Genomic DNA, 21,096 nt, shown 5'->3' on the forward strand with positions numbered 1-21,096 from the left:
TTCACCAGCAAGTGTTTGTGGAGTTCACAGAAAATAACAGATGCTAGTAAGTTGTTTACATGAAAAAAAGAGGTAAAAGAGGAGATCAGAATGGCCTTGGACCTGTCACAGCGTGAAACCCCATAAGCTCTGCAGCAAGCACCACAGGGGAGAGAATTAACTTCTTCCATGTGGTCACTCAGAGTCACTTCATTTCTCTAATTTCTCACTTCAAACAAAAGTAACCTGACCTCCTCAGTTCTTAGTAATAAACCCCCTCATTCATCCCCACGACCTCCTGTTCCCTTCTTATTCTTAACGTGTTCAGGGATTTTAGTATCCTGGTTTTATTCAGGTGATAGCCAAGTTGTCTTATTTCAGAACTTCCAAGCATGTAATGTATAACCTTTTTAAGAACCAAAACACTAACTCATAATAATGATTTAATTTCTGGAATATTCTTCAAGTTCAGCTTACAGTGTATCTCACTGCTGCTGCACATTTCTTTAAAGTCACCTCATCAAATCTCCTTTCTACTGAATTTTAGAAGATAATTTTTCAGAAACAGAACAAGTACCTTTGTCACACGTGCAACGATAAATTTACAAAGTACTTCTGGTAAGTGCAAAGATTACAGTGACCTGTGTTAGCTTTAAAAGGAGAGAGCAGAACTTTTGGAAAACTTATAGGAAAGCTGTCTCCTACACAAAGAAACATCACAAATCTATGCTTCTGTGAAAGGCTGTGACAATACTTGTACTAGAGACACGGCAGATAAGCTATAGATATAGACTAGAACTCATAGTTGGACCAATAGAAAAGTTTGTGTAATTTTTTATATGTTGCAAACACTTCCATATATGCTGGGAATAGAGGTGCCGGAAGATAATCTGGAAGCAGTGGGCAAATTATCAGAATGCTGTAACACCCAAAAAAGTCTAGCATTTAAAAACAAAATTCAGTAGCCAAAACTTTGAATTTAAGCAGCAGCAAATCCTCAGCCACCTTTGCCAATATAGGATTAAATGAATTTAGCTGGCTGTCAGACAGAAAATTCAGGTCTTACAGCATACCTTAAAGTGACCAAAACCTGAGGAAATGTACATCTCTCTTCTGCAGTTACTGCCTTATTAAATACATTTTGTAACTACAAGGATTATTTTTGCTGGCTGAACAGGGTGGTGTCTTCCAAGAGGCTGGACTCTAATGGAAGATTTCCTGGATGTTTTACAATGATAAAGCACTGGCATTCACCTTCCTTAAGGAGAGAGACTGGCCCCCCCAGCTCGGCTGCACAGTCCCGGCGGGATGTGCCGGGATCTGGCCCCAGTGATGCTGCCAAAGCAGATCAGGAACTGACCAGCAAACACACTTGGGAGATTCACTGGCGCTGCCTCAGCAACAGCACCTCCTGGCACTGCCCATGTGGCAGTAACAACCTTCCCCTGGATTACGCCAACAACAGGAAAGCACATTTTCCTAGCAAGGAAATCAATGTGACTTTAAATTAAAGCTCCCGTAAGTGTTCAATAAATTATATATTAATGATTTATAGTCTATTAATTATGAATTAATACAACATTTTTTGCATCTGATTTAGGACACTGCATGTCAGGGTCTGGACTCCACATTCTGAACAGTTCTCAGATTCTCCCTTTAAATGGCTTAATTGGGAAATTCTTTAGAAACACACTTTATTCTCTGTGTTTGATGTAACCACAGTCTGCATTTACACAACACAAGTATTGCTTGTAGCATCTCAGTGTTCAAGCGTTCAGCAACTGTGGTCTCAAGAGGGAATTCAAAAGGTCAGCAAGAAAAGCAGAGATAAATCTCGTAACATACACAAAGATGACAGGTCAATGGATTAACCCTTACAATTCCCAGTATTAATTCCACTGCTGAATAGTCCAAAGAGTGGTTAATACCCATTTACATGGGCACACGTTTAAATACCAGAAGGGACTGGGATAGCCTTTGGAATGGGAGTTTCCCAGCTTAGCACAGGCTCACCCTGGGGCTGGTACTGAGCGTTTGGGACAGAAGCACCTCTGGCTGCTCTTGTTCCTGTTCTGCCACTGCCACTGCCACCGCCACCTGTGCACGGCCTTGGTCACAGCACTCAGCCAGCTCCAGAGAAATGGCACCTTTGAGTCACACCCTTTACAAGCTACTTTGTGATTTCGGCCTGAATCTTAAACACAATCAGACCACCAAGTCCTACCTAGTACAATTCCCTTTACAAGTGGCCTATAGCTCTGGCCTTCCAAATTATACCTTAGGAACTGGTCTGTCACCTAGGAGCCAGACCTTACTGCCAGTGCTGTATGCTGACTGTTAACTCCCTTAGGACTGTTCTGGTGCCTAGAGGCAGTCTGAGACACACGAGACAACTGTTTCTTAAAGCTTTGGGGTCTGCTGACATACTGATTTATAAACTGCACCAAGTACAGAACACTACAAAACAAACTTCCTATGACTTTAGCTGTCCATGTATAAAGTGTAAGTGGAAGTTTCTGGATCAACTTCAATTATGCCTAATTAACATTGCAGAATGGCTGGGCGAAGTTCTGATTACTGGGCTATACTACTTCTCCAAAAAAGCAGTAGAAAATCTGTATTATTCTAGTGCTTTGTACACTCACACAGGCTTGTACCTTAGGTAGGAAGAATGAGAAAATGAATTTGATTCATCTTCCAATTACACCTTTTGTGCTCGCATGCAGCAACATTAACTGGCAGGGGGGAAGCACTCCCAAGATGCTGAGTACTGTGTCAGGCTCAGAACCCACTGTGTTCACCCTACTTGTTCTGCAGCTCACTCAAGTTTCCATCACTTGGGGTTAGTGACAGTATTTTGTTTGATGGGGATCATTTTGAAACTCACAGATAGAAATGTAGAAATCTTAATCTATTGGTACTGAAGCAAACACCCTCTGCAGTTTCAGTCCTGCAGACTGCTGGCAGTGTGTAAGTCAGGAAAAACTTGGAGCACCCTTCATCAGTACTGAGTGCAGGAGATAACTGCTGCAGTGTGACTGACAGATGTTCTCAGACAGGAACATTATCAATAATACCATCACATCACTAGTGAAGAAAAAAGGCATAATAGTTCAAAATCAAGTGATCTCTGAACATTGATGATAACCAAGGCAGCCACAGGATAGCAGAGCAGCTCTTAACCCTTAACACATGCAGTATGAAGCTGCATATTCTGAATTAGTGACTTGACTTTCATTTCAACTATGCTTTAAGCTTGTTGGCTAAATGCACTATAGAAAGGATTCCAAGAAGTTATTGGTTTCATATGCAATGTTGTAACATCAAACTCCTGTTTTTCAACAGATGGAGTACTCATCACATAAGGAAGGAGAAGAGCACTGTACCACTGAATGGGGGAAAGCCAGCCTTTGGCACACAGGACATTTCCCACAGCTTCATTTACAAAATTAAAACTTTTGGCTCAAAAGATACATGCTGACCCTCAAGAATACCAAAAAAACATTGCAGTACCTCAGAGAATTAAAGTGGGAAAACCGTAAGATTAAACTGGTTTTCAACCTGGGTATTATTTCCGAAACCATGTTACCTGGAGCTTCAGCATTCAAGTCAAAGTTAACTCATAATCAAAAAGGTTTAGTACATTCTTTTGGCTTTATACAAATCTCCCAGTCACCCTTCCACATCAAGATGCTACTGGGACAAAGGTCTGTACTGATGACTGCCTGTACTTTTAAAGTGTGGAGTTCTATCACAGACATTTAGGAAATGCCTCTTGTTTTTTCCTCAGAGTAGGAAGGTAATGCAGTACTTCCTCTGCTTGCAGGAAATTATTCTGATTCACTGTGAGCTATAAGGAGATGGCAAAAGTCACAACCACGCAATGTTAGTTACTTGTTGGATGTTCCTGTTAAAAGTAGTCTTGGCTAAGTCTGATGTCAATATTAACATTACTTTGTTAAGTCACTTTTAGCTTTTCTACAGGGAAAAAAATTGAGGAATCAAACCTGGTAGAGTCTACAACAGAAGAAAAAGAGAAGTCCTACCTCTACTACTGCTTTGGCATCCAGTCTAAAGTTGAAATCTCCAAAGACAAAATATGAAACTTTCTCAAACCGCTGATCTATAATTCTGGAAAAAAATGAAAACAACAAACCTGTCATTCGGCTTTACATACATACAAGAATGTACAAACACACACATTATCCTTAAGCACAGTCTCAGAAATAATTACTGGAACCATCAAAACTACCAGTTTATACTGGACCAATATATTAACTGTATTTTTCAGTTGATTTTCTTTGCTTAGGCAATTCTATCTCCAGCCCCTGTACAAGAGTGCATCTGATTTCCTCTTCCTGGGTGACAGAGCAAGCTGGGGGAAAGCATATTTGCAGCAGTTCATACAAATCTTGCAGAAGTGGCATTTGGGGACCACAGAAATCTTGAGGGTATCATGGAGGTCCTTCACACCTTGGCAAGTTTAAGGACATGGCTTTGGGCTGGGCAGGTAAGAATTAGGAATGCTGAATTAGCGGTGAGTTCAGAATATGTTTGAGTTTACTGATATATAAGTAATGTTACCAGTGTTTTTGGCTACTTTGAGAACCACATGAGAAGTGACATGGTAGGGCTAGACATCAACCATCCCATCTGACAGACTGAGCATCCCTGAGGCTCCCAGACTGGCTACAGTTCTCTCAAGACAGCTCTCTGTGTTGTTCATGGCAGATTTTTGATGAGGCTGTAGCTAACACCTAACAAGTAATTGCTCCAGCCGTGGAGTGAAGATTGACTTTTTCCTCAAGCCTTTGCTCCGTCCTGCCCAGGGAGATATGGCATTACTATCCATCTTTCAAATCCTGTGTTATTAAAAACTGTCATTATATTATTAGACAATCTATTATTAATAACATTTGTGAGGTACTCTCAACAATATGAAGTTTTGCAGCTTCTAGAGATCTTGGCATTTAGAAATGCACCAAGTCATGCTTATTTTCAAACCAGGAATCAATATAATTCATCTATTGGTGGCTGAGGAAGGTATGAAACATCCAAAACTTGAGTGCCACAGCCACGAAGAATTTATGCACACTAAATGCACAGAACCCCCCTGGGTGTGCAAGATGTGAGAACTAAGGAACAAACACAGGCAATACGCTGTGAACATTCTGGGAATACATAAACATGTAAGCATTACACTGTCAGAAACTCCAGGTGAACCTGGGGCAGGGCCCACACAGACAGGTAAAGCATTATCCAGCAATCAGGAGCCACTGCTGCTCCATGAGGAGGCACTTGTTTCAGATGGCTTTACAAGTTCCAATGCATTACATCCATTTATTCTCAAAGCTGTAAGGAAAGATGTAATACTGGATCTGTAATGAGATACTGCTCCTCCTCTGAAAACATCTCACAGTTTTCGTCAACAGTAATCTATTACGTAAGGAATATTATTCTATGGAAGAAATTATGTGCATTGGGCCTAAGACACTGATCATTTGAAGAAAATGTCTTGCAAAGACTTATCCATTTCCACTATGAATATCTCCAATCCTCCATTTAGCTGACAGATTACTGCCGGCACTGTTAATAAATACTGCCCACTGTCAGCTCCCAGCGAGCCCTGAGAAAAACCTGTCACTCCTGACCTGCACAAAACATTAATTTGATTAGTGCCCTCGTGGAAAATTGAAGGAAAATGAGAACTTAAAAGTTAAACCATTTACATTGCCACATTTGCTAACACCATCATTGCAAATTCGGATCCACAACTTGCACATCAGAACAACTGATTTTGCTTTGCCAGCTGTCCCGATTCATGTATCAGCTTTGGCTCTGCTCGTTGCCATTTACTGCTGACACAGGAATGACATATTGCAGGAATGACATCAAGGTCCACTGAAGGCCTCTTGAAACAAACTGCGACTATGAGAACCATGCCTGTGATTCTATTATGCAAAGACAGATTTTCCAAATAAACAGACTATTCCAAAAATAGTCTGTAAAAATGTCTCCAAACTGATGAACAAACCAGCTGATTAGTCTGCTTCTGATCAATTAATTAAAACTCAGTCATTTCATAGTCCTGCACATTACCTGATTTAAACATGATTTGCATACAAATCAATGCCAGCTCTACAATTTATAATTTTGTCCAGTTTCTCCCCCTGTAGCTTGTCTTGTTGGACATTTTTGAAAGAGTGTCTCATGACAGACTAAAGTAAGAATCCAAATGTTACTTCTTCAGAATGATGCTCCAAGTGGCTTCTGACACACCTCTTTTCACAGGTGGTGAAATTAATTCAGGTGTACAGGAAAATTCCCAACAGTGGCACAGCAAAGGACGCACACATTTATGTACTTAGTGATGTGGGGTACCTAACAATGAAATTTCTGTTAAGTGACTCAACTTAATACATGTATGTAAGCTACTGTCCTTGCCATTATTTACTATTAGTAAGTGGAACTTACTATTAGAGATCCCAAATCTTAGACCTCTTTCTGCAGTTTGGAACTCTGATAGCTCTGTGCTGAAACACTTTCTGGTGCCTAAAACTGCCCTGAATCAATGGCACGAGAACTAGTTTTCCCGACTGCGCTTTCAGAGTCAGACCACAAGTCCGCAAAGGAGATGGCAATAAAGAAGAGTACAGCAATATCCCCTCCCCTGGGAACATGCAGAAAAGCTGCCTGTCACTGAGGGGACTGGGACAGAAATGGGGCACTGCAAACACAGCCAGTCTGGCCAGGGACACAGGGAAAAGTGTTAGGACTGGGGTGAGAGCTAAACAAAAGTCCTCCATTTCTTGTGTTTCCATGTTCTAAACCACAAATATGTACAGTTCAACATGTGTACAGGCAACTGAGAATTCAGAAGACAATTTTTTTGAAAAATGAATGAGTGCTTGCAGAAAAACTAGGAAGGCTTCCAAATCTGTGTCATTCTCCTTTGCTTTTTGTTTCTAAAAAATATCCTTCCTTTAACCACGAATCAAATACTCCTTTAAAAATGCTGCCATGAATCACTCAATGAAGTGATAAATCTGAACCATATAAAAAGAACGCAGCCAACCCATGTCACCAGCATAAATCCTATGGTTTTAGTGGGAGGACCCAGTGCGATTTCCTTTAACACCTTTTACCAGCTCATCCCAAGGGGTTTCAGCAGACTTGAAGGCTCTATTCCTGTACAATTTTAGATAGCTTATGACAAAACAGGTGACTCAGTTAAAAATTTCATGACTGTACACAAGGCACAGGTATTTCCCTTCCACATTTCCACATGCCAGCACACACAACAAATCATCAATGCCTTCGCTGGCCATGCTGCTTGTTGTGACCTGTGGCAGGGCCATCAGGAGGGGACAGGGGTTCAGAGTGGATCCAAAACTTCAATGTAAATGAAACAGAAAACTCTTCCAACAGATGACAGCCAGCCCTTCCTTTCCAGAAAGAGGTCTTCATTTTGAAAAGGGTGGAAGAACACATTCACCCTTCTCATCCTTTGCTCTTGCTCCAGAAGGAATCGCTTATGGGAAAAGAGTTTGCTCACATTTAAAACATACCAAAGAAAGATCTTCTGCACGTTTTTGGAAATCAATATAACAAATTGGCAAATCAGCTGCACTAGGAAAAAAGCATGCTCCCACCTGGGCTTACTGATGTCCCTGGTAAACTTTAGAGCACACAACTATAAACACCACAGATGATTTCTCCTCTACCAGTTCCAAAACCACAGAATATGTAATTGCACAAGGAGTCCTTGATAACAGACTCTTCACACCTGGAACACATTACCTTAATTATTTTAATATATTTTAATAATAGTTTAAAACTAATTCTACATTTTTAATTGATGACACTACACTGAAAGTCTTCTGCACTGGATGGATTAGTGTTTGTCTTCACATCTTGCTGTATTTTGAGAAGTGGCAGACAAGTTGAATGAAAGAGCCGAAGAGGTTTTTAGCCATGACAGGGCAGTAAAAGAAGGAAACATTCAGGCAATTGTTACTTTCAAGTACAGTTTACAGTCCAAGTTAGCTCCCTGCTGAAATGTTTTGACAAATGTTTTAAATCCATGATTTGTACCTTTTTTAAGGAGTAAACTTGACTGTCACTGCAAATTAACACTAAATTACTGCTGCAATTTCTTTGCTGCAAAATAAATACATATAATTCTTATTTCGGTCTAACAGCTGCAATTTGGCTCACTCTGGGAATCAGCAAGAGCTTTACAGGCCCAGAAAGAAGCTCCTGTGCTGCAATGGAGACATCCTTGCTCTGCTGTCTCAGTCAGGCTTCAAGCAAACCTCGTTCCCTCAGCAGAGCTTTTGGCATGGCAGACCCTGACACGCTGTCCTGTGACAAAACCATCTGTTATTCTGGGAGCATCAGGTGAATTATGAGGAACCTCTGACCTCCCCGAGCTGTGCAGCTTCAGCTTGGGCTGACCAGCCTGGCTGGGACGGCAGCGGGGCCGGACCGAGCACAGGCGATTGAGGGAGAGGTCACACAAATGCCACGGCAGAAGCCTGTGCTCAGGGTCTGCTCTGGGAGCCTGGGCACCCCAAATTCCTCTGCCCTAAGGACAGACCTCTCAGCTTGGGTGGCAGTGTCAGCTACCTGGACTGTGAAGGCGAAGTTTTCCCAAAATCACTTAGGAAATGTCAGATCCCTACCAAGACTAAAAGAAGGAAGAGGCAGAGGTTCCTCTTCTCAATCCTACTGGAAATCTGGGCCTACTTATTAATTTCAGTTGCTACACGCAACAGGGTTCAGTGCAGTCCTAAAGTGAACAATTCTGTGTTATTGGAACCACTGAAATCTTTTTGCAATTTATTTTAAAGTACTCATTATAGTAGCTACAAGTAAAGTTAATTGATGAAATGCCCCTCTTCTATAAATGCTGTATGGGCACTGTATACACACTTCAAAGCACCGAAATTCAGCCAGAAAATTATAGGACCAACTTCCCCTTGCTTTCACACTTTCCCCCCTCCTATACTGTCCCCCCTCCACAGAATGGAGAAGACAAGAAAGCAGTTAAATATCAACAATTTGGTCATGGAAGAGAGCAGCTGAACATGATTCAGTGTGACAAGAGGCACTGTGATTTGGCTAAACCATTTCTCAGGGCACTTTGTAAGGAGGATCAGCAGCATTATTCCTTTAATAGCCATGTCGAATGCAATAGCCAGCTGGGTTTTGTCCCAGACCAAGGTATCAGCATCAGGTCAGAAGGTAACATTCTGTTTACACGATTATTTCCTAAAGCACTTATCTTCTCCTCGGTGTGAAAGTTGACTTTTCTGTTTGTAAGGAGGCCTAAAGAATTGAGGGAATGGGAAAAATTAGCTACACTGAGCTGGAGCTGAATGGCATTAGGTGGGAGGTCTGAGAAAGGCTGCAGCGACGCTCAGCAGGACACCTTATTAGCCGCGTCATCGCAGTTCATTCAGGCAAGCCATACCAGTGTCACCAGCATTCCCACACAAAGACAAAGTTCTTCACACAGTCTATAAACATGCCTCCCTGGCCAATTCATCCTAACTTGACAGCACTCAAAAGAAGGGTTTGAGGGTTTTGGTTTTTTTTAAACACAACAATAACATAACAAAACAAAACAAAAACTGTGCAGCTCTGCCAAGCAGGCTGAATGGGGGAGAAGGAGGGACACTGTCACAGTTCTTGGGAAGAAACAATCTAAAGGTCAAGCCATATTTTATTCAGTGAGCAAATTTTTATAATTAGCTGATAAATACCAGCTAATATGAGCCCTTCCATCTTTCTTGTACAACTACTGGGGTAAGATACTATCTCTCCACAATCTATTTATTTTTGTGCATTATCTGCACATGGGAGTTACAGACACAAAAGCTTTTACAAAGGACATAGAATCAAGGGACCTTAACACGTGACTGCCTGTATAAAATGTCCTCTCTGAAGTGAAGGAATATGAGGATCACAGCTGACACACCAAGACGAGAGGATCAGTTTATTCCTGGTACGATCATCATTTCTCATAACAAACTGCTCACCTTGTTTACTGCTGACCTGTGCAAAGCTTGGAACCACAGCTTCTGTTTGGAGTTGAGACAGCAAAAGCAGCGCTGGGCTCTGCCCCCACAGGGGCTGTGAAAACCCTCTCTCACATTGGGTGAAGCGTTCAGGGAACACGTGGGGCACTCGCTGCGCGCGGTACAGGAGCCGGGACCTTGTCCATGGCAGGAGTCACTGCACTAAAGGCATGATCAACTCACCTTTCTTGTCCAGTCAGGATCTCACCCCAATGGGGAATGTTTAGAAAAGTGACTTGGCCATCCTGTTGGCAGAAGCCAAGAGCTGGTTGGGAGGTGGCAGGTGACCTATGGATAACAAGGTTATACACACCTTTTCCACGGATCTATAATGCCAGAGGTAGTAACAGCTCCTGCAGTGACTTCTGGTGGAAAGTTAAGGAACGACAACATTGAAACCTGTCTCCCGCTACAGCCACATCAGGGAACTGAAGATCAAGAGAATGTAAATACTAGGTTTTGGCTTACACCAACGCAGACACAGGATTGCTGTGTGGCCAGTTGGATTTCTGCTGTTCCTATCTGCACTGCTTTTTCTTTTTTAAGTTTTACTCAGAGATCAGCTCAAACACCTCCACCTTGAGAACTGGTTCCCTCCAGCAGAGGTTTCAGAGACAGCTTTGAAACAGAACCCTGTCCTCTCCTGTGTATCACCTCCCTTCTGCAGCTCGCACCCTTTTGCAATTTCAAATACCAAATTTTCAAATTCCAGAAAAATCCTCATCAATTCTGAGTACACATTACCTGGTGACTGATAGTTTAAGTGTGCCTCAAAAGCCATAATGGAAGTGCCTTCATTGGCATGCCCAAGGTGGTGTAGTGCCGTCATTAAAAAGATAAAGTTTATGATATTTCTGTGCCTTGTTCTTTCTGATATAATAGCTAAAACCTATTAATAACACCAAAATATCTCAAAAGGTCAAGCACCATACAGCAAGATGAAGGGAATTGTCAAGAAGCTTAGGCAATCATCTTAGCACTCAAGACATTTGCCAGGGCTGTTTAACTAATATGTGATGTTCACTTTTAATTTCAATATAGTGCCATTTGGGCAAAAATGTTGTATTTTTAAATTAATTACAATGTCAGCAGCTATTAAGATTAAAAGAAAGACCACATCAATAATAAATACTTAATCCAAAGAAAGGATTACAAGAAGAGCAATAAAAATCAATTTTTAGAGCTGGAAAATTGTGACTTTTTCCTCACTTGACTGGTATTTTCATTATATTGACAAACCCATGATCTTACCTGACACTGACATTCGCCTAATGAAATAGCAGCCCTGGATAATGATGTAAGGACTTGTCAATTCTGCTACAGGACAACACAGCACTACAGCTCCGGTGTTAGCATACAAAGAAATTTTCATGCTCTTCAGCTGATACAAGAGAAGACAACAAGAAGAAACCAGAGAAACCATATGTCTTTTTGAATCTTTGCTTTATCATGGAATATTAACATCCTTCCACATAATTTCTGAGCTCTTCAGTGTTGGTGACACTTGGAGCTCAGCAGACAGCAGGTAACTGCCCTACCTTTCTCTGCATGAGGCCAAAGACATCCCAACTCCTGCTTTTTGTTCTGCGGGGCTCAGATGTGGGGACCTAAGCCAAAATCCTGTGGTCACTTAGTGTCAAAAGTGCAAATAGTGAAACAGAAATAACCAGGATATATGGCAACAGGATACTGATCCATTAATTGTTAAGGTTGAGGCAAGTATTTTTGTGATGCATCTAGAGAAACTCAGACTGAAGACACTGTTTGTCCTAAACAGCTCATTGATAGAAAGGGCAGTGCGATAGTTGAGGAATTTTGCCAGATTTGGGTCTTCCCAGACCTACAACAAGCATCTTTTCCAGCTCCATCTCCTGTGATGGCTGCATGGGCAGCAGATGGTGACAGGACACAAGCCATGTCATCCAGAGAGCTGCCAGTGATGGAGACCTGCAGACTCCCACCATCCGGGCCTGGGTAACAGCTGGGCTCAAGGGGACTGTGAATTAAAAATAAACCCAAATGTTTCTAGAAAAGGGCAATGCAAATGGCTCAGACCCAGAGAGAATTCACTAACAAAAGGACTAAACAATGCTTGATGCTGAGAAAAGCTCAAGAGCAACCAATTCTACATTATCCCTTTGAAAATCACACTATAGTGGAGCACTGAGCTAAGAGAGAGAACAAACGAGGGGTGAGGACAGACACGTTTGAAGTGCTAAAGAGAATTCCAAAGAGCACGGTGATCAAAAAAGTTAAGAGCTGTCAACATTAGGTTTGAACAATGAAAATTCTAGTGGATATAAAAGCAGCAGGACCCATTTCCTTGTTGGAGTGAGAAACGGACTCATCTTGGTTGCATCTGAAACCCAACACTAACGGAATGAAGATAAAGAAGCTCCACAACAGGTGAGGCAGCCACATGGACTGACCTATCCAGCCATGAACAATGTCTGCCCCGCCAGCTACAACCGCTCCAGCTCTTGCACAGGCAGACCAGTGGCTGGAAGCACCGTCCCTCACATCTGAGTATTTCCCTGTCAGGGATGATCTGTCTTTCCAGGACATGGAACACAGGATGCAGAGCCCACAACCTCCTTCCACAGTGCTCCCACCTTATGGGAGTCAAAATCTCCAAGGTGGTTACTGGCCTGGTGCCTGTAGGCTCCACTGGGAGCAGAATGGGGCTCTTTAAACCATTCTCCATTTTATAACTATCAGCTCACAGCCAGCATTGTAAATAAAATCACAATAGCAATTTATTTTCATTTCTCTGCAAATGAATAAGAATTGGATCAACAGCCCATATAGATTCTTCTTAATTGAATCATAGCCATCCTAGAAGATATGGCTATAGGATAGGAGATTTGAAAAGACACAGACCACAATGGATGCTGATGTCAGTGTCACCTTTAGCTGGACACTAATGAGTTATCTTCATCCAGCTCCAGGCTCTCTAAGGAATAAATTACAGTAAAGAGAGAAATATAACTCAATGAGAACGTGATGCACTCTGCACATTCTCATGTAAAGCCACTTTCTGAGCAAAATCAAGCAGGCAACAAGTTATTTGCAGTAATTTTTTTTTAAGAGGCATTCTCTTTTTCTTGCATCACATGTTTAACTACACATGCTCTCCTGGGAGTGGGACTGTTGCAGCAAACCCAACCTTGCCTGCGCTTACAGAACTTACATTCTACTAGAAAGACACAGTGGCCAACAGGGCAGCTCCAGGAGATCCTGTTAATGGAAAACAGGCAAAAAGGAGTAAAGCCCTTAGTGAAGATGAAGTGGAGGCTCTGAGTGCCACAAGACTGTCATGATCCACATCCACACTGCCAGACAGGGACTGTGTGGGCAAAGAATTGGCTAAAACCCCCCCAGGAATCCTCAGAGCTTTACCTGCAGCATTTCTTCTGAAACAGCCACAATTCTATTCCCACTGGCCAGATACAGCAAAAACCGGCTTAGTGCATCTACTCTATTTTTTCTTTAAGTGACACCTTTCTCTGTGATACCTGCAAGTATCAAAAGTTCTGGATTTTGGATTTCAGATCTTTGCTTCCAAACTTGCTACTGTCCACACAGATTTATCATAGGAGAAAAAACCAGATATTTACCATTTGAATAATGAATACGGAAAATTTATTACAACCTGTTTGGGTTTTAATGTCAAAAGGAAAAGAAGAAAAAAAAAGAGCTCCAAATGCTGAAAATAACAGAGTAAGGGCAAAATTACTGACTAGGATGACCAAAAATTATCATTCACCTGATACGGAACTACATTTATTGTGTCCTTAAAATTATACTACTGTATGCTTTCCCTTACAATGCATACCAGCACAAAAATACTTTCTTGCTAAAAATGTAACCTAAATAAAATTCACAATGTGTCTGTGCCAACAGGAAGGACACACGAGTTCAATTTTTGACAACTGCATCAAAGATGCCAAAGCTCAAGCCAGCAGAAAAACAAGGAGCAAGGAAAAGTGACTTTGGCTTTATTTGACAGGCTGAAAGTAACAAGACAATTTTGCTGGATTTACTCTTTAAAGAGCATATTATCCAAACACACTAATTTTGAGAGCACTTAACCTTCCTTTAAGGGGGAGAATGACTGAATATTAATGACCTGAGCCTCGGGTGTTTAATGAAAAGCTGTTGATTTGAATGTGATCCAGGGGTTTAAACCTTTGTTAGAAGACATTTGGCTGGAAGGTTTATTTGCCCTGGGAGTGCTTTCTATCTAAATACACAGAAATTTCACTACTCATTTGAAGGTTCATGTTAAAATCACTGTGGCAAAAAACAAATAAAGAAAAAACAAAACCAAACCAAAACAAAAAAATCCCAAGCCCGCCTAAAGTGAGCTGCTTTGAGGATCTTCCCAAATGACCCAGATCTTTAGAGCAAAGTTTTCCTTTGCCTAGAAACTAAGTGGCTTTTCTTTTGCTCATTCAGCTGCTAGTTCTGGGAAAAGCCCAAAGAGAAACATTTAGATTGGAGGGGTCTTTGAGAAGAGGTGACAGTTGACTGATGAGCATCCATAAAATGACAAAGAATAGTTGTGTGGAGCCGGTGCATCACATTGCCTCTCCCTGGGAAACTAATTGCTCTGAATTGTTAATAGTAACATTATTTTTCTGGCAATCATTTCTTTTGAATACTCAAAATGAGCATGAAACAGCTCCTTTGACCGGACATAAAAGTTAAATGTCCCAATGTTGATCAAATTAACTTCAGCTATGTGACAATGGACTATATTTGTGAGAAAATAATGAAGGGCACAAAGGGGAGCTTTATGCCAAGATTTCACAGTTGTAATGTAAAAATGTTTCTGTTGAACTAGGCCAGGGAACATTTCAATAGGAAAACAGAAGAGCACTGTCACTTTCCTTAAAAAAAAACCACATTCATTTTATGGATCTCAATGCTTGAGGTAATTTCAGGAAGTTTAGATGGCTGGCACGCCAAGAGCCAGGGATCAGGCTAACACCTCACGTCCTGTCCTTCCCAAACTCTCCTTCTTTTGAAGGGCCCCATCCTGCAGCTTTTTCCTCATTCCCCAGCCTGGCTATTGCATTCATACACTTCTCCCCATCAAGTGGCTATAGGACATGACTAATATGCCAATATGGTTAATTAATATGACATATGCACAAGCATTAGTTACAATAGATGCATGAAAGATTAAACCAAAATGTAAACTATTTTTCGTCTCACTCTCACCTATAGGTTACACCCTCCAACTTCAGAAAATACAAAAAAACAAGCATTATGCCAATAGGGTTAACTGTACATGGAAATTATCCAAAATGGGCCTTGAAGAATTTTTTTTCCCCACAAAATATAAAGCAGATGTTCTTATCTCATTTTAAAGCAAATTCAGTTTTACTGTACTGTGTCTACCTGGAACAACGTAACTGACTTCTGGGGGCTCGGTTTGGGTTTACATTGGTGCTGACAGAGACTCATTACACACCTCAATTTTCTACATATATGCTGTGTATGTATTTGTAAAGATACAAGCAAATATTTGTTTAACAAGTGTGATTCCAATCCTCTTGGTCCATAAAGCAACAATCCGACACCACATCTTCTCCCTTGCTAAATAGCAAATATTAAATGCAATCTGGCTCAGCACATACCAGTGAGCTGCCTTTAAAAGTGGTCTTCTTTCTATTTAATTAGTTTTAATGCTATTAAAGCTGAATCACTTCAGATGTAACTTTATTAAAGCTCAACCTTCATTAAAGCTAAAAGAACAAACCTTTCTACTCCCCAAACACACTATTAGGATTACTAACAGAATTCCCCAGGAGAAGAATTTTAGCACAACTTTATATCATTTGCCCAATGCTTTTTCCTTGGTTTTCCCCCAACCTCCCCCCGCTCAGCACTGCTGTGATGTTGCACAGCTTTTTTGTTAAGCTTTAAAACTTTGTGGCTAAAATAATTTTGGAGATATCAAGTTCCCTGTCAATCTGAACAGTTAAATTCATCCATCTGAGCTTTATTTGCAAACCCTCTTCTGGTTTGCATCCCAAACTGCTGTGGTAGCTGTTGCCCAGATGAAAGGCTGTACATAACTCATGTTTATGAAGATGCAGCGTGAACACAACTGAGCTTTCACTGACTCCCACAGTGACCTAAATCAACTGTGAGAAGGTGTTTCTGTTTCATTCAGTGAAGGTTTAGCTCATTAAACTGTTTTCCTTCTCAGCATTGTTCATTGGGTTTGAACTGCATTGCTGTTAAATGCTCTTTAGCAGTTTAAAGGCTTTAAAGGAAAAGACTTATCAGTCTCTGTTTTTAACAGCACTAAATCTGCATTATTAGTTCATGCAGATAAGGGGATTTGAAAGCTCAGCTTGAAACCTCTCTCTTCTGTATTTATCTGACACTGCATAGTTCCAGTAGCTCAGCTGGAAATGTGTATCTATGAAGCTTTAAAGAGAGATTAAAGCCAAGAAAAGAAGTACTTTTCCCCCTATAGCTTCTCTCACTTTCCCTTTTCCTGCTGTCTGAGGGGAGTGCTGGGGGACAATGGCCAAAGATGGTTCCCAAAGCCCCTGAATGGGGACACTGTTGGTGGCAGCATTCATTCAAAGTAAGCTTCAGTGTATTGTCCTCCCCAATCAGCAGATCAGAATAGAGTGTGCTGGTGGCTGCCAAAAGGTTAGTCCTGCCGATGAAAGGGGCTTCCCATTATTCACTGCGCTACAGAACTCCCCCTTTGTGCCCGCCAGCCCATCACTGCACTGTGGAGGTCCGGATCTGCGGCTGGCTGCTCCCTCAAAATGAACAATTCATCCACGGCGAGCTTGCTGTGGCACTGTGCAACCCAAAATCGAAGGGCTCCTTTTCTAAGGACAGGGGAGTTGGGGCAGTTTTTGGCAGTGTCACATTTTAATGATATACCATCGTGACATCCCTGACCCACAGCTGACACTAATACTACACTGTTATTACCTAACCCTCGCCAGGGCATCGTGGGAGGTCCAAAGTCAAAATTAGCTAATGAAGCACACTGTATGCTGCAAACAAGTGTGCAATAAATAATGCAAAAGGTTTGCACAGGTTTTCCTCATGCAAAGCATTAAAAAAGGAGAGGAGACCAATGAAGCCAAAAAAAATGAAATAAAAATCCCATACTGCTCTAGACAACAGAACTCAAGAATATGCACTCAGACTGTGCTGAGAGCAGATCCTGATCTTCCTGTGTCCCTGTTCTGTAAATCAGGGATCTTTTATATATTTGTATATATGCTACCTATGCAAACCTTCCAGGTGCCTCCAGCATTTTTGAATGGTTTGAGCAGGTTTTGCAAGTGATACAGGAGAAAGGCATACTGGCTTTTTCCTGTTCACCCTTGGATCATCCCAAAGGTGATGGTAAATTCCTGTTTGGAGAAATTCCCGCTCAGCCCCCTACTGGGGGAAAGGCAGTCTCTACTATCCCACCTACCTGCTCTTACAGGACAGAAAACCCACAGAGAGGAAGGCAACTTGAGAGAGAACATGAATGGAAAGGCATTTACACTCCACTACAACAGTTCAGAACCTTTTCCAGTGAAAAGCTACATAGGGAAAAATGGCAATGAGGTATTTTCCAACGCATGAACTGCTTTGTTCAGGAGTGTGTGTAACTTCCAGGCTGCTGCCAGAGAGAGCCAGAAGAGCTGACAGCTGCTTGTGGATGGGGATCCCTTACGCCTCTGCCATGCACAGGGAGGCTGCGAGCAGATGCCAGGCAGCAGAGGCGCAGCAGACCGTTGTGGGCAGTGGTTCCCCATGAAGCCAGGCACGTGCTCCCCTCCCCTCAGCCAGCAAGGGATTGGCGCTTGCCAGTGATGTGGCCTCAGCCAAAAGGCTGTGTGGGGCAGCAGGATGGGACTCACCACCCCTGGTTGGGCTGGGACCCCCATTCCTTGCTCTGGGGAAGGACAGAGGTGATGCCGGCCAGGTGCCCCTCGCCCAGCCCTCGCTCCAGGGAACAGCAGCAGTGGTCCCATGGTCATTGGGGGTCTTGTTAAAGAGTCTTCTGAACACAGCACCCTGGCACACAGCCATGGGCTGCTGGACAGCAGGGCTCAGAGCAGGAAAACAGCACATAAAGTGCTCTGGTTCTATATTCCTTCCAGGCTCAGCAGTTTGTGTTAAGCGCCCCATTATGCCATGGATTGCAGTGTGTGCCATGGCTGTTCTGAAGAGACACATTGAAGTTCTGTTTCTCAGGCAAACATGAAGCCGACTGGCACCTCCTAAGAGAAATACCTGTTCACTCTGCCAACACACCAATGCCCATGCAGAAACATTCTTTTCTTACTCAAGAGAAAGCTGTCTTTCTCCTGACTTCATAATTAGGGCAGCTGTAAATTTCTGGGTATTTTTGGGACTCCTCTGTATTGTACCACTCAACAGATGAACCAGCTCTGTAATACCATTAGAACCCACATGGCTGTTAATACCAGTGGTGACTATACACAAATGCTGTGCTGCTGCCAAGATGAACTGCCTGCTGCACCCAGCTGGAGTGGAGATTACAGCACCACCAGCTCCGTGTGGAGGGGCCCACACGGAGAGGCTGAAAGACCTGGGTTTGTTCAGGTTGCAGAAAAGTTGTCTACAAGAGGACTCTGTTGCTGGCTTTATCTATTTGGTAGTTAGAGAAAGGAAAAACCAGACTTTGGTCAGCAATGCATGCCAAAAGATCTGGGCGATGGACACAAACCCACTTTGAAGAAAACTCTGGCTGCGTAATAGGGACAGAAAGTTTCACAGTGAGGATAGTCAAACACAGCAATGGGTGGCCCAGAGGAGCTACAAACCACCATGTTGGAGCTGCTCAAAGCTCAGCTGGACAAGCTGTTGAAACCAGCCCCGCTCAGACCAGGGGGATAAATAAGGGACTTCCACAGGCCACTTCCAACTGGAATTATTCTGTTATTCTGTAACAGAAGACGCACTTGAATGGCAGCTTTATTAGAGTCCACATAGTCTAAAAACAAGCTAATCTACCTAACACCTTTAGAAAATAAATATGGTTTCTACTCTGCAATTCTGGTGACTTCAGCGTGGTTCCCCGAGATCAGTAATTTGGTAATTTGGCTTTGAAGAATAAGTGTCATAAAGCCATCTGTAATCAGCACTGTCTAGAAAACTCTGGCGAGCAGTAACCAGAATAAAACAGTGACAGAATAAAACCCTCTGCATTTCTGTGTGCCATTTGAAACATCTTTCATATGCTGCTTATGAACACAGAGATTGAAAGAGGCCAGGAAAGGCTAATACATACCTATCAAGTACATAGCCAAGAGCCTTATGCCGTATTCCTGAGTAAACCGATGGGCTTGTTTCCCAAGCAATTAAATTGGAAGCATCATGGAAAAGATGAATGTTTACCAAGTCAAAGGCACTATGACAAAAAAAGGAAAAAAATAAAATGATTCAGGATAAAAGAAAAAAAACCATTTGTTGCATCAGCAAAGCATTCAACACAGCACTTACTGTATTCACTCTTATGTTACCTTAATATTTACTCACAAGAACTGAACAGATTAAGCTATCATAGTCAGAAAATTGTCAGAGACTGCCATCAAGATTACAGCTCATCCATAGGTAAGACTCCATCAAGTCTTTTGATTAAAGGATGCATAACATGAAAATGAAAAGCTATTTATCAGTTACAATTCAAGAAATCAGGCAGTACCCTCTCACTAAAATATTTTTAAAACAAAATTGAATGTGTAAACAACTTCTGGATTACAAAGCTGCAGCTAGGTGCTGAGCAGAACTGTGGCTTTGCAATAAACATGAGAAGCTACTGAGAGGAGAGTGTTACTGACATTAAGGACTACATCATATCACTGTGACTCCTCATCTGTCCCTGTCTGGAGAATGCCGAGACAGCAGCAGTCAATACACACACCACTTCCAGTTGGGAAGAGGACACCTGCTGCTTCTCTTGTGCCATGCCTGTGAGACCACAGAATCACAGATTTGTTTAGGCCAGAAAAGCCCCCTAAGCCTACCTGCAGCCTGCCAGCAAGTGCATGGACAGGCTCTGGCCGAGAGAGACATCAAGCAGAAACCCCAAGCTATGCTCAGGGAGGTTTTCCAGACCATGGCAGAATTGGGAATGGACCTGGACACAGCAATAAGGGCAGTGAGAACAGTGAGAGCATGGTCAGACACACAGATCACTCAGCACAAAGGGCTCTGCCAGAGATCCTGGTGAAGATACCTGACTCCAGGGAACAGCACATCCTGCCCAGTGAACCCACACTGATGGGGAAGCAGTCCCACTAACCTTCTCATAAAGATATAATGATCACGTAAATACAAAACATGACAGCTGGAGAAAACCAGTCCTTTCTGTCTGAAGGAGGAACAGAAAGAATCCCTGTAGGACAGGGAGGGTCCCACGTCACCAGCTCACCTCATGTATAAAGGTATCTGTAACTCACCCCCATGTGTCTAAAACATGCTTGCTCTTAAAACTTACCGATGAAGGACTTTCCACCTGCAACTTCCTTGTCCTTAAACTCAAATTTTCATCATATTACCTATTCTCCTGCAAATTAGACTGAATTCTGCCCCTTCTGCAGGGTGAACAGACAGCAACCAGTTTCCCTGCTGTGGTCAGCCAAAGATTCTCACCCCCTACCAAAATACTTCCACCATTCCTGCCTCTCCTGTCCTCTTTCCAGCTTACCTAGAGCACAGCACTCAAAGCCAAACAGAACACTCTATCACAGGCCTTGGCAGCACTCACATAAATAATTACCATGCCTTCTCCCTTCGTGTCCTTCACAGGATCTATCTATTAACACATCTCAGTAAGATAATAATGATCCATATTAAATTCCTTCTCCCTTGATCCTTTCCTACAGCAGGGGTAATGAGTCAGTTATTCCCAAAATAGTATTGGTGCTTTTAAATTCTCCTCTCAAAGTGCAATGCTTTGCACTTCCCTGACTGTCATCTCCCAATACTACTTCCTCAAAAATATCAAAACTATTCTGGTTTCTGATTC

At 42.3% G+C, this 21,096-nt stretch overlaps 1 protein-coding gene across 8 annotated transcripts in view; it reads right to left on the reverse strand.

Moving 5' to 3' along the window:
• The window catches only part of INPP5A (inositol polyphosphate-5-phosphatase A), a 194,636-nt gene that overhangs the window by 61,082 nt on the left and 112,458 nt on the right, over positions 1-21,096 (reverse strand). For all 8 annotated transcript variants that reach the window (XM_048310967.1, XM_048310965.1, XM_048310971.1 and 5 more), the window contains exons 8-9: positions 19,357-19,476; positions 4,026-4,110 (exon numbers count right to left, since the gene is read on the reverse strand). In XM_048310967.1, the coding sequence (XP_048166924.1) occupies positions 4,026-4,110; positions 19,357-19,476 (205 nt within the window). The remainder of the gene's footprint in view (positions 1-4,025; positions 4,111-19,356; positions 19,477-21,096) is intronic.

The sequence above is a fragment of the Corvus hawaiiensis genome, chromosome 8 (genome assembly GCF_020740725.1).
Source record: "Corvus hawaiiensis isolate bCorHaw1 chromosome 8, bCorHaw1.pri.cur, whole genome shotgun sequence".
Lineage (NCBI taxonomy): Eukaryota > Metazoa > Chordata > Aves > Passeriformes > Corvidae > Corvus > Corvus hawaiiensis.